The following is a 12,039-nucleotide window of genomic DNA, read 5'->3' on the forward strand; positions in this document are numbered from 1 at the left end:
TCAAACCTACTCCATATTTGAATACATTGACTTTTATTAGCCACATATCACAACTCTTATGAATTACCAACGTTGAACAATTGGGAAACTGCAAGTACTGCATACCCTACCTATTACATTAAATCAAGGCTTAGTACTAACCTTTTCATATTCTAATATTAATTCTACAAAAGCTTAGCGAACGTCTTTAAGCCCTGAAGTAAGAAATCCCATTTGTATCAGTACTAAATTTGAGACACACACACCCAAGCTTAGGGATAAGCTCTTATTTAAAAGAAAGAAGACGAAGCTAGAATAGATGCAAGCTTTAAATCCAGGCATCTCTTCCTATTCCCTTTGTGGCCTCCTTCATCTCCTCAAAGCACTCGGTAAAACACTTGGCCAGAATATCAGAATTTACATAACCTTTGGTGCCAATCACTTCTAGCCTCACAGTGCCCATGTAGCTCACTACCGTCAAAAGAAGCGTCTGCAAGTGAAAAATCAAGAAAATAGAGTTTAAAATCATCATATTCGTAACGTGAAGCTGGAACTTCAAGTAGCAAATAGATATTCTTACACTAACAATCACGATAGAGGTGGTAGATATCTGCATTACAGGTATTTGGGAAACAGTTTTCAGTTAGTTAATGTTTTTTTCTTACAGCTACTAAATTACTTGCCTGAGGAATCCCGGACACTGAGAAAGAGATGCTCTTAACTGGATTTTGATTGAGTGCTATCTTCTCCGTCGGGCCGATCATATTCGATAATGCTAATGTTTTTTTTGCCAGAGTGTTATATATACCACTAGCAGATGCCTGCAATGCTTAACAATACAAGCTTCAATTCAACCTAGTATTTTTTTGCCTTATAAAAAGTAATTAAATCGCGCCCAGCATAAATCGCATACCCGTCGGCCTATACAGCATAGTATTCTTCTACTAAGGAAGACTTCAAGTGACATTTTCTTCCTGTCTATGATTTGCTTTGCTCTTCGTACGTAGTCTAATGGACTCTCTGCCGTAGCAAGGGGCATAGGGATGTATAACATTCCAATGCGGTTTCCCCATGGTGCTCTACTGTTAAGTTTCAGCATATCTTTTATATCCTGCAGAAATCCACAATAAAATCATTACTGCTCAAACTAACTATCTTTAAATAATGGTTCATAATGGTAAAGTCTATTAAAATATTTCACATATATATATCATTAGTTGTTCATTTGTGTATGTGTAGTTCACCATAGTCTATTAAAATTTCACATATATATATTAGTTGTTCATTTGTGTATGGGTAGTTCACCAATTTTAATTAGATAAGATGTGTAATTTTTTTGGGTAGTCATATTATGCATAAATATTGATTGACACCTTTTTTTAGAAGAATATGTATTAAAAAAGTTGTGACATTCTTTTGATGACATGCATGCATAGATATTGGATGATGCTTCTAAATAGCCACTTTTGAACCAATGTACATGTAATGATTCCTTTTACATTAAAAGGGGAGAAAGATTGCATGGTACCTTCAATCCTGACAATACTCTAGTGTTCATGAACACAATCCTTGTTACTCTTGACTTCGCCATTCCCTTCGTGACCCCTGACGTTTCTCCTGCAAAAATATGTATAATTACTCATTATATATCACTGGAGTTACTATACCACGAGCTACAATGAGTCAAAACTATAGTTGAAATTATGAGTATTCATTGCTCGCACCATGAGAAAGAGAATTCTCCAGGTATCGTTGAAAACCATAGAATATTACGCCCATTACCACATCATTTACCGTCTGCAAAAGTATTTTACCGAAATTAGTCTGCCATAATGAGCATGTTTGGAAACAATTAATATGATAGAAAATGATAGTGAGATGAAGAAGTTACTGCTCCGATGGAATTCTTTATCTTTTTGACGTCTTCCATGAGGAAGGTGACAGAAGATATGCCTTTCGGCAGCATCTCAACACCAGGAGGCCCGCGAAAGGGCAACTTGCTATCGTCCATTAATATAACTCTAAGGAAGTTGCTAATGAGATCAGAAACAGTGTACCACAGTACAAGCAGAGGAACAATTAGCCTTTGAAACATGTAATACATAAATTCAGTGGAAACCCATGAATAATATGGAATAGTTTTGTGAGGTGGAGATTTAACTGAAGGAAAAGAAACAGGTAGATTGGGATCGTCTACTCTGGTGACGCAACAGAGTAGTAAGGACATGAGGGAAGTACCATCACCTAAGGAATGGTGCATGTTTATAGTCATTGTGGCTCTGGCCTTGCTTGTATTGTAGTTGATGAAGTGAAACGCCCACAAGGGCCTACACTTGGGAAGAGGGATTAGGTGTATATTACCGATACAGTCTTTCACAAACTCATCATATTCAGTTTGACCCGGAGGAAATTCTGGAATAATTACATGATCATCCACGTTTACTTCAGTTTCTACCCAATGCATAGCTCCATGTCTATTCTCAGTCTGCCATTACACCAAAACCATATTGAATAAAATATGACAATATTTAAATACTTATAAAAAGAATTGAACTATTTTTTTTCCGTTTTATATCTTAGAAGAACTGGTTTAAAGAATTCAAAATAATCATATAAACCGCTAAAAATATGTGCTGATAGAGAACAAGTCGACAATACAAGATGAACCCTATAAATCATCACAGAAATGTTCTATATCAGCATAGATAGAAGCTACAGACCATCATAGAACAAAACCGGGGGTTGCGTGGCAGAAGAAGATTCTTTATGGCTTGCTTCGCGCTACAGACATCAATGCGTTCTTCCAGCTCAAATATAGACTGCACGCATAATGAGAGTATGGGAGTACTGAACGTCTGACTTAAGGGACTGACCACCTCACAGCCATTACTGTGTAACAACGCCGTTTTCACACTGAGGTCCATTAAACAATTTTTTTTCTCCAACCACATTCTATGCTTACGAACGCCATAGATAACAAAGGTTTATATAAATAGCCTCCACTGATATTTTCTTAATGGGCATTAAATATTAGCATTGAAAAGAATGGCATTTTTAACAAAGTTAACATTAAACTCGGTATGACTAAACACCTAATTTCTTCGGCTTTTTTTGCAGAGAAAAGACGCACGGAATCGCTCAAATTGAATTCTTACTTAAGAGGGCACATTTGTTGTTGTTTACATCTATGAAGTGTCTCGTTCGCCTCTTTAAAGATATCCGTCCCATCGAATTCCGTATCAAATTTCAATGTAAGTTGATAATTTGTATTGTGACTGCGTCATATTGATAACATGTTATGTGCCTTGACAATTATTTTACTGTATATGACTCATACCTTCATAAAAATGCGCACCCGGAGAGGTTTTATACGAAACCAGCATTTAAGTAAATTGTTTTTTCTTAACTAATAAACAGCCTAGGGTCAATTAATCAATAAACTAATATAAACAAATATAGTATTATTAGTTATGATATGTAAATTAATTAAATGTGCTAATAAATGTCCGTGGAAATTAAATAAATAAACAAATTCATTTAGTTCATTTGATGTTAATTCCATTATGATAGATGTTGTTAAGTAATTTTGTAGAGTATAAAAATTAATTCTTACAAAGGAATGTATATCTTTGGTGAGAATGAATCTTACATTTTATATTTGGATGGATCTTATGTGCTTAAAAATTTAGATTATCCTTTCAATACAATCAAAATTAATAGGTAAACAACAAATTACAATATATAATTTTAAATGTCTCGTTGTTACAAATTGGTGTAAATATTATACAATTGAAATAGAATTAAACTTTGACACCAATATAATTTGAAAATATTGATCATAGAGAACCTATGATAACTCACAGAGGTTTCTAACATGAACACTAATGCATAGTACAAATGTCCTCATGACGTGTTGCCATTCGACCAAAATGTAAAATAAAAAGGGTTGTGCAACATGAAACAAGCCCCTACATGCACATAAAGAAGATAAAATGATCACAACGCATTAAGGATGTACGAAATGACAAAATAACAACAAGACTAAGTATTCAATACTAAAAATTAAATAACAAAGGAAAGATAGAGCAGTAGAGGAATAATAGAACACGTCACCAGATTATGCTTCTTTCTCCAACATGAAACCTATGTGCACAAAGAAGATGAAGAAAAATATTTTTGGTTGGCTATTTAAGGGGCTTATCTTAGTCAAAACCTCATTTTGGTATTTCTACCTCTACAACAATCAATAGTTCTAATAATATAGAGAAATTCAAATATGATTGTTTCAAAATGAAAGTATGATAAACTGTGATATAGAATAATCTAATTGCACTTATACTAAAATCTAGAATATTTAAATGCTAGAATAGAATGATAAAAACAATAGAAACGTGATAACAAAATAAAACAAGTTCACTTGGAAGCTACGAAAAATGTCTAAGGAAAATGCAATTGCTTTCATAATTTTACTTCAACAAAATGTCATGTAGAGTGAAAGAACTTGTCGTGTATATGTAATGAGAGAGACTCTGCAAAAGTTACAAAGCCAAAAGTGTGAGAGAGAAAAAATCAATGTCCTACCTTGAAAATGGTAAGTTGGATTGATTTTGTTCAATGTGATTGCATGCACAAGAATTACTTCTAGAATATATGCAAGAAGGTAATGCTCTAATGGTCTCTAAAATTGTGAAATTTTTTGAGATGCTAGCGAGTTGCATGGATGTATGCGCATAGTGCTCCAATCCAAAAAAATTAGACTAAAAAAATGTGAACATAAAACTGCTAAGGAAATAAGATTTTTGAGTTAGCATTTTGAAATTAGAATATTTAATATCAAAAAGCTATAGAGAAGACCCTATATAGTGTGAAACTACAAAGGTCGCAATTTATGACACTAAATTTTATGCCCACTTTAACATGCATATGAACTATGTTAAATATGCATGTTAAAGTAAGAAAATAAGAATCATAAATTTTACCAAGAATAATGTAGAGGAAGCAGAATCTTCAAATGAGCTGGATATGCCATCAAAAAGAAAACTTAAAAAAATAACCAAAATATCCTAGATATAATATACAAACTTTATTGTAGAGTAAGAAAAGTGAACCATTGCAAAAGGTGGTCAAATCTCTCGAGGACTCACTAGCCTCCTCTCCACTCAGAGAAACCTTTGAAGTGCCCTAGCCTCTAAGTTAACTCTGTACAACTAAATAAAGGCATGAAACTAATTACTACTAATAGATAAAAATGTTAGCAAGAATTATGGAAAAATGACAATTTGTAGATATCTACCTCAAATATATCTTAATGTAGTCTTTATACCCCAGAGGACATAATAAAGAAAATCAGCAACTGCAAAAATAAATCAAAACAATATAATATTCATACCACAATATCACAACAAGCATAATCATAGCTTTGATATTTGGACGAATAATAATATTATCATATTATAGTATCAATTTCTGAGTACATCACATGTTCTAAATCTCATCTATCATTCTACATCTCCTCTATCACATCTATCATCTCACATATCATTCCACTACTTCTAGATATCAAATACAATGGCATTATATACACCTCTCAAATTAGGATATTACTCTACAAGTCGACCTAGAGGTTTATGTCTTTATTGCAGACCATATGTGTTGGGGTAAGTCGGCTCTATTTTTTTTCCTTATCCTACTAATCAATCCCTTGCCATAAAGTCTTGAGAAAAATATTAAAAATAATGTAACAAACAAATTATGTTTTTTGTCTGCCTATGAAGGAGAAAATATTTTTCATCATTGGTACTAGTTCCATTGAATCCACTATACAAATGTATGAAATAAATTGTTTGGCAACAACTATTTTATATTAATGCGGTGTTGATGGTCAACATTCGATACCAAGTTATGATAAAATTCATTTGATGTGAAGAAAGGATCAACAATGAAGCAACTTGACTCTTAGAATTTGTATAACAATCTAGTTTTTCTCCATTAAATGTGATTTGAGATAAAACTATATGTATCTTTTATGAAAAGCATAAGTTACTCCTCATTCATCCATACAATATACTTCACTATTAGATATATCACCATATGGTTGTTTATTATCTACTTGTTGGGAAGTGATCCAATTTTCCCATCCACAAGCAATTATCTCAATATATAGTTTATTTCTTATTAAGAACTTAAGACTTTTCAATGCCAAATAGCCCAATTCATTGCCCCATGGATTTTCTTAAACCATAAATTTCATATAAATATATTCTAAAAAATATGGAGAAAGAAAAACAATAAAATCTAAAAAAATCTTCTATGTCATGCATTTCAATAAATTAAAGGGTGGAGAAACATAATATAACCAAATGAAATTATGTTGTAAACTCAAAAGCATTCAAATACAAAATAGTGATAATATCGATGAAGATGAAAATAACCAAATAAGAGATGCAAACCATTAGACAAGATATATATGGATAAACCCTTATAAGAAAGAAATCCACATCTAAAGAGATCGAAAGCTTGAACTAATTCTTCAATAGAGTTACATCTATACAACTTATCCCCCCAAACTTTCACAACACTTCCTTACTTCTTCACCTTTCAAAACAACTTATTTTCCTCTTACTCCAAGTTCTAATATATAACTAAAAGTAATACAAGAAACCAGAAATGATTTCTTGATCCAAGTCATCCATATGTAAAAGATATATCATGACATGTATTACTAGTTACAAGCATCTTTGTAGAAGCTTCAAACCTTTTTAAAATCCCTTGATCATCCAACTTTACAAAAAGAGAAAAACAATCCATTAGAATGCAAAATGACAACTCCTTATGTTCGAAAAAATTCCATCCGCTTCTTACATAATCAAAGATGATTTCTTACACATTTTACACTCTAATAAATGTTTCTTACAGCACTATAAATGCTTAGATTCTATTCATACAAAATGTGTATGTGTTGTCAATGACTTCAATAAACTATCTATCTCAATGACAACTTTCATAAAAAATTTTAATGTTTACAAAATAATATTTACTAAAAAATATTACTCATGTAAGACATAAAAATTTATCTTCCATTATTCTTGAAATCACATTAATATACTAATCAACTATAAAATATCAAATTTTAAAATGCATAATCATAAGATTGCAAGACTAATAGCCCCGATCTTAAAAAAAAAATACATTTAGATTCTTTTACAATCCTTCCATTTTTATTCCACCGACTCTATGATAACACTTATGACGAAATTACACTACGAAAATAAACAGACAGAAACTTTAAATCTACTCCACGTTAGAATACATTGACCTTTATAATCCACATATCACAACTCTAATGAATCACCAACGTTGAACAATTGGGAAACTGCAAGTACTAATTACCCTACTTAAGGCTTAGTAAACTCTAAAAAAAGCTTAGCCAACGTGTTTCAGCCCTGAGGTAAGAAAACGAAGCTAGAGCATAATCAAGCTTTAAATCCAGGCACCAATTGCGTTATCTTCATAATCCCTTTGTGGCCTCCTTCATCTCCTCAAAGCACTCGGTAAAACACTTCGCTAGAGTATCAGAATTTACATAGCCTTTGGTGCCAATCACTTCCAACCTCACACTTCCCATGTAGCTCACTACCGTCAAAAGAAGTGTCTGGAAGTGCAAAACCAAGAAAACAGAGTTTAAAATCATCATATTCGTAATGTGAAGCTGGAACTTCAAGTAGCAGATAGGTATTCTTACACTAATAATCACGATAAACGTGGTAGACATTATGAGTATTTGGGAGACAGTTTTCAGTTAGTTAATGTTTTTTTCCTTATGGCTACCAAGTTACTTGCCTGAGGAATCCCAGATACTGAGAAAGAGATGCTCTTAACCGGAATTTGATTGAGAGCTATCTTTTCTGTCGGGCCGATCATATTCGATAATGCTAATGTTGTGTTTGCCAGAGTGTTATATATACCACTAGCAGATGCCTGCAATACTTAGCAATACAAACTTCAATTCAACCTATTATCTTTTTGCCATGTAAAAAGTAATTAAATCGTGCTCAGCATAATTTGCATACCCTTCGGCCTATAGAGCATAGTATTCTTCTGGTAAGGAAGACTTCCAGTGACATTTTCTTCCTGTCTATGATTTGCTTTGCTCTTCGTACGAAGTCTAATGGACTCTCTGCATTAGCTACGGGCATAGGGATTTGTAACATCCCAAAGTGGTTTCCCCATGGTGCTCGACTGTTAAATTTCAGCATATCTTTTATATCCTGCAGAAATCCACAATAAAGTCATGATTGCTCATAATAACCATCTTTCAATAGTGGTTCATTCTTTTGTGCGTGTCGTTAACTATTCTTAATTGGAGAAATTGTGTAACTTTTTATTTTTTTTTGAGTCATATTATGCATAGGCATTGGTAGAGACTTTTTTAAGAAGAATATATATTAAATAAGTTGTGACATTCTTTTAGTGGTTAGTGTATGGTTATTGGAATGTGTCTGTCTGAATATTGGGTGATATTTCTTTGTAACCGCTTTTGAACTTTTATACATAAAATAATTTATTTTACATTCATCATAAATATGCATAACTGAAAAAATAACTTTAAACTAAAAAAATATAAACGACAGTAGATGAAGAAATATCGTAGAAAAAGAAACATATACAGGTGGAGAGAGATTGCATGGTACCTTCAATCCTGACAACTCTCTTGTGTTCATGCACACAATCCCTGTTACTCTTGACTTCGCCATTTCCTTCGTGACTCCTAACATTTCTCCTGCAAAAAAATGTATAATTACTCATTATATATCACTGGAGTTACTACACCAGGAGCTATAATGAGTCAAAATTATAGTTGAAATTATTAGAATTCAGTGCTCGCACCATGAGAAACAGAAATCTCCAGATATCGTTGAAAACCATAGAATATTACGCCCATTACCACATCATTTACCGTCTGCAAAAGTATTTTAGCGAAATTAGCCTGCCATAGTCAACATGTTTGGAAACAATAAATATGATAGAAAATGATAGTGAGATGAAGAAGTTACTCCTCCGACGGAATTCTTTATCTTTTTGACGTCTTCCATGAGGAAGGTGACAGAAGACATGACTTTCGGCAGCATCTCAACACCAGGAGGCCCGCGAAAGGGCAACTTGCTATCCTCCATCAATATAATTCTAAGGAAGTTGGTAATGAGATCAGAAACAGTGTACCACAGTACAAGCAGAGGAACAAATATCCTTTGAAACATGTAATAAATAAATTCAGTGGAAACCCATGAATAGTATGGAATAGTTTTGTGAGGTGGAGATGTAAATGAAGGAAAAGTAACAGGGAGATTGGGGTCGTCTACTCTGGTGACACAACAGAGTAGTAAGGACATGAGGGAAGTACCATCACCTAACGAATGGTGCATGTTTATAACCATTGTGGCTCTGGCCTTGCTTGTATTGTAGTTGATGAAGTGAAACGCCCACAAGGGCCTACACTTGGGAAGAGGGGTTAGGTGTATATTACCGATATAGTCTTTCACAAACTCATCATATTCAGTTTGACCCGGAGGAAACTCTGGAATAATTACATGCTCATCCACGTTTACTTCAGTTTCTACCCAATGCATAGCTCCATGTCTATTCTCAGTCTGCCATTACACCAAAACATATTGAATAAAATGTGACAATATTTAATTATTTATAAAAAAAATTGAACTAATTCTTTCCCTTTCATGTCTTAGAAGAACTGGTTTTAAGAGGCTTTCTTAATTAGATTCTTAAATAAACTAGTTTAGTTCAAAAGAATCATATAAGCCACTCATAAAATATGTGCTGTTATAAATAAAGTCGACAATACAAAATGAACCCTATAAATCATCACAGAACGTTATGTAACGGCACAGAGAGAAGCTACAGACCATCTTTGAACAAAACCGGGGGTTGCAGGGCAGAAGAAGATTCTTTATGGCTTGCTTCGTGCTACAGACATCAATGGTTTCTTCAAGCTCAAATATGGACTGCACGCATAATGAAAGTAAGGGAGTACTGAATGTCTGACTGAAGGGACTGACCACCTCGCAGCCATTACTGTGTACCAACGACGTTTCCATGAAACAAAATATTTTTCGCAGTCAGATTCTATGCTTATGAACGTCATAGATAACAAAGGTCGATATATATAGCCTCACACTGATATTTTCTGAATGGGCATTAAATATTAGCATTTAAAAGAGTGGGATTTTTTTCAAAGTTTTCATTAAACTCGCTATGGCTAAACAGCCAATTTCTTCGGCGACTTTTACAGAGAAAAGACGCACGGAATGTCTCAAATTAAATTCCTACCTAAGATGGCACATTTGTTGCTTCTTACATCTATGAAATGTCTCCTTCACCTCTGTAAAGAAATCCGTCCCATCGAATTCCGCATCAAATTTCAGAGCAAGTTGATAATTTGTACTTGGACTGCGGCATATTTATAATCTGTTAGGTGCCTTGACAATTAGTTTACCGGATATGAACCATTACTTCATAAAATTACGCAACCGTAGAGAGCTCTATATGAAAATAGCATTTAAGTAAAATTGTTTTTCTTAACTAATAAATAGCCTACCGTAAATTAGTCAATAAACCAACCAATTAGAAAAAAAATCTTGGATTATCATTTTGGATATGTAAATTAATTAAATGTGTTAGTAAATGTACGTGGAAATTAAATAAATAAACAAATTTATTTAGTTCATTTGATGTTAATTAGATTATGATAGATGTTGTTAAGTAATTTTGTAGAGTATAAAAATTAATTTTTACAAACGAATGTATATCTTTGGTGAGAATAAATCTTACATTCTGCATTTGGATGGATCTCATGTTCTTAAAAATTCATATAATTCTTTCATTAAAATCAAAATTGTCAAGCAAACAACAAATTACAATATACAATTTTAAATGTATTGTTACAAATTGGTGGAAATATTAGGTAATTGAAATAGAATAATTATAGAATTAAACTTTGGCATCAATAGAATTTGTAAATATTGATCATAGAGAACTTGTGATAACTCGAAGAGGTATCTATTACGAACACTAATGCATAGCACAAATGTCCTCGCAAATTGTTGTCCTTCGACCAAATTGTGTAATAGAAAGGGTTGTGCAACATGAAACAAGCCCTGCATGCACATGAGGACGATAACATGATCAACACATTTAGGATGTGAGAAATGACAAAACAAAAACAAAACTAAATATTCAATAATTAAAATTAATTAACAAAAGAATGATAGAGTAGTAGAGGAGTAATAGAACAAGGTCACCACATTATGCTTCTTTCTCCAACATGAAACCGGCATGCACAAAGAAGATGAATAAAAAAAAATTTGGTTGGCTATTTAAGGGGCTTATCTTAGTCAAATCCCCACTTTGGTATTTCTACCTCTTCAATAGTCAATAGTTTTAAATAATATAGAGAATTTTAAATATGATTGTTTCAAAATGAAAGTATGATAAATTGTGATATAGAATGATCCAATTGCACTATGGTAAAATCAAGAATATTTAAATGCTAGCATGAAATGATAAACACAAAGGAAAAAAGATAACAAAATAAAACAAGTTCACTTGGAAGCTAAGAAACATCTTCAAGAAAAATGTGGTTGCTTTCACAATTCACTTCAAGAAAATGTCATGTAGAGTGAAAGAACACTTGTTGTGTATATCAAAATCGAATGAGAGAGTTTCTTATCAACTACGAGGCCAAAAGTTTGCGACAGAAAAAATCAATGTCCTACCTTGAAAATGGTAATTCAAATTGATTTTGTTCAACTTGATTGCATCCAAGAGCATTACTTCTAAAATATATGCAAGAAGGTAATTCTCCAATAGCTAAATTTGTGAATTTTCTTTGAGATGATAGTGAGTTGGATGGATGTTTGCGCAAAGTTATCTCATGCAAAAAAAAAAAAAAAAGGATTGAAAAAAATTGTGAACATAAAATCGCTATGAAATAAGATTTTAGTGTCAACATTTTGAAATTAGAATACTTAATATCAAAATGCTATAGAG

At 32.8% G+C, this 12,039-nt stretch overlaps 2 protein-coding genes across 2 annotated transcripts; both read right to left on the minus strand.

Annotated features, from left to right (window-relative positions):
- Positions 1-307: 307 nt before the first annotated feature.
- LOC131043266 (wax ester synthase/diacylglycerol acyltransferase 11-like) lies at positions 308-2,903 on the minus strand. Its single transcript, XM_059212942.1, has 8 exons — positions 2,700-2,903; positions 2,341-2,464; positions 1,871-2,223; positions 1,704-1,776; positions 1,508-1,596; positions 893-1,090; positions 663-800; positions 308-469 (listed from the first exon to the last, which is right to left on the minus strand). The coding sequence occupies exons 1-8, from the start codon at positions 2,901-2,903 to the stop codon at positions 308-310; spliced, it is 1,341 nt and encodes a 446-aa protein (XP_059068925.1).
- A 4,242-nt stretch (positions 2,904-7,145) lies between these two features.
- LOC131043265 (wax ester synthase/diacylglycerol acyltransferase 11) lies at positions 7,146-9,618 on the minus strand. The gene is made up of 6 exons (XM_057976460.2): positions 9,033-9,618; positions 8,866-8,938; positions 8,670-8,758; positions 8,049-8,246; positions 7,819-7,956; positions 7,146-7,630 (listed from the first exon to the last, which is right to left on the minus strand). Exons 1-6 carry the CDS (start codon positions 9,603-9,605, stop codon positions 7,487-7,489), a joined length of 1,215 nt encoding a protein of 404 aa, XP_057832443.2. The 5' UTR covers positions 9,606-9,618; the 3' UTR covers positions 7,146-7,486.
- Positions 9,619-12,039: the final 2,421 nt, after the last annotated feature.

Source organism: Cryptomeria japonica, chromosome 10 (assembly GCF_030272615.1).
Source record: "Cryptomeria japonica chromosome 10, Sugi_1.0, whole genome shotgun sequence".
Lineage (NCBI taxonomy): Eukaryota > Viridiplantae > Streptophyta > Pinopsida > Cupressales > Cupressaceae > Cryptomeria > Cryptomeria japonica.

What these genes read in the sequence shown, in the direction of transcription:
- LOC131043266 (XM_059212942.1), bottom strand. Translation starts at nt 2,903, where the DNA reads ATGGACCTCAGTGTGAAAACGGCGTTGTTACACAGTAATGGCTGTGAG. An exon ending in CCCGGTTTTGTTCTATGATG is followed by an intron (nt 2,465 to 2,699) that starts GTCTGTAGCTTC and finishes GTGTAATGGCAG; the next exon opens with ACTGAGAATAGACATGGAGC. An exon ending in GAGTATTGTCAGGATTGAAG is followed by an intron (nt 1,091 to 1,507) that starts GTACCATGCAAT and finishes GGATTTCTGCAG; the next exon opens with GATATAAAAGATATGCTGAA.
- LOC131043265 (XM_057976460.2), bottom strand. Translation starts at nt 9,605, where the DNA reads ATGCATTGGGTAGAAACTGAAGTAAACGTGGATGAGCATGTAATTATT. An exon ending in GAGAGTTGTCAGGATTGAAG is followed by an intron (nt 8,247 to 8,669) that starts GTACCATGCAAT and finishes GGATTTCTGCAG; the next exon opens with GATATAAAAGATATGCTGAA. An exon ending in CAGTATCTGGGATTCCTCAG is followed by an intron (nt 7,631 to 7,818) that starts GCAAGTAACTTG and finishes TTGCACTTCCAG; the next exon opens with ACACTTCTTTTGACGGTAGT.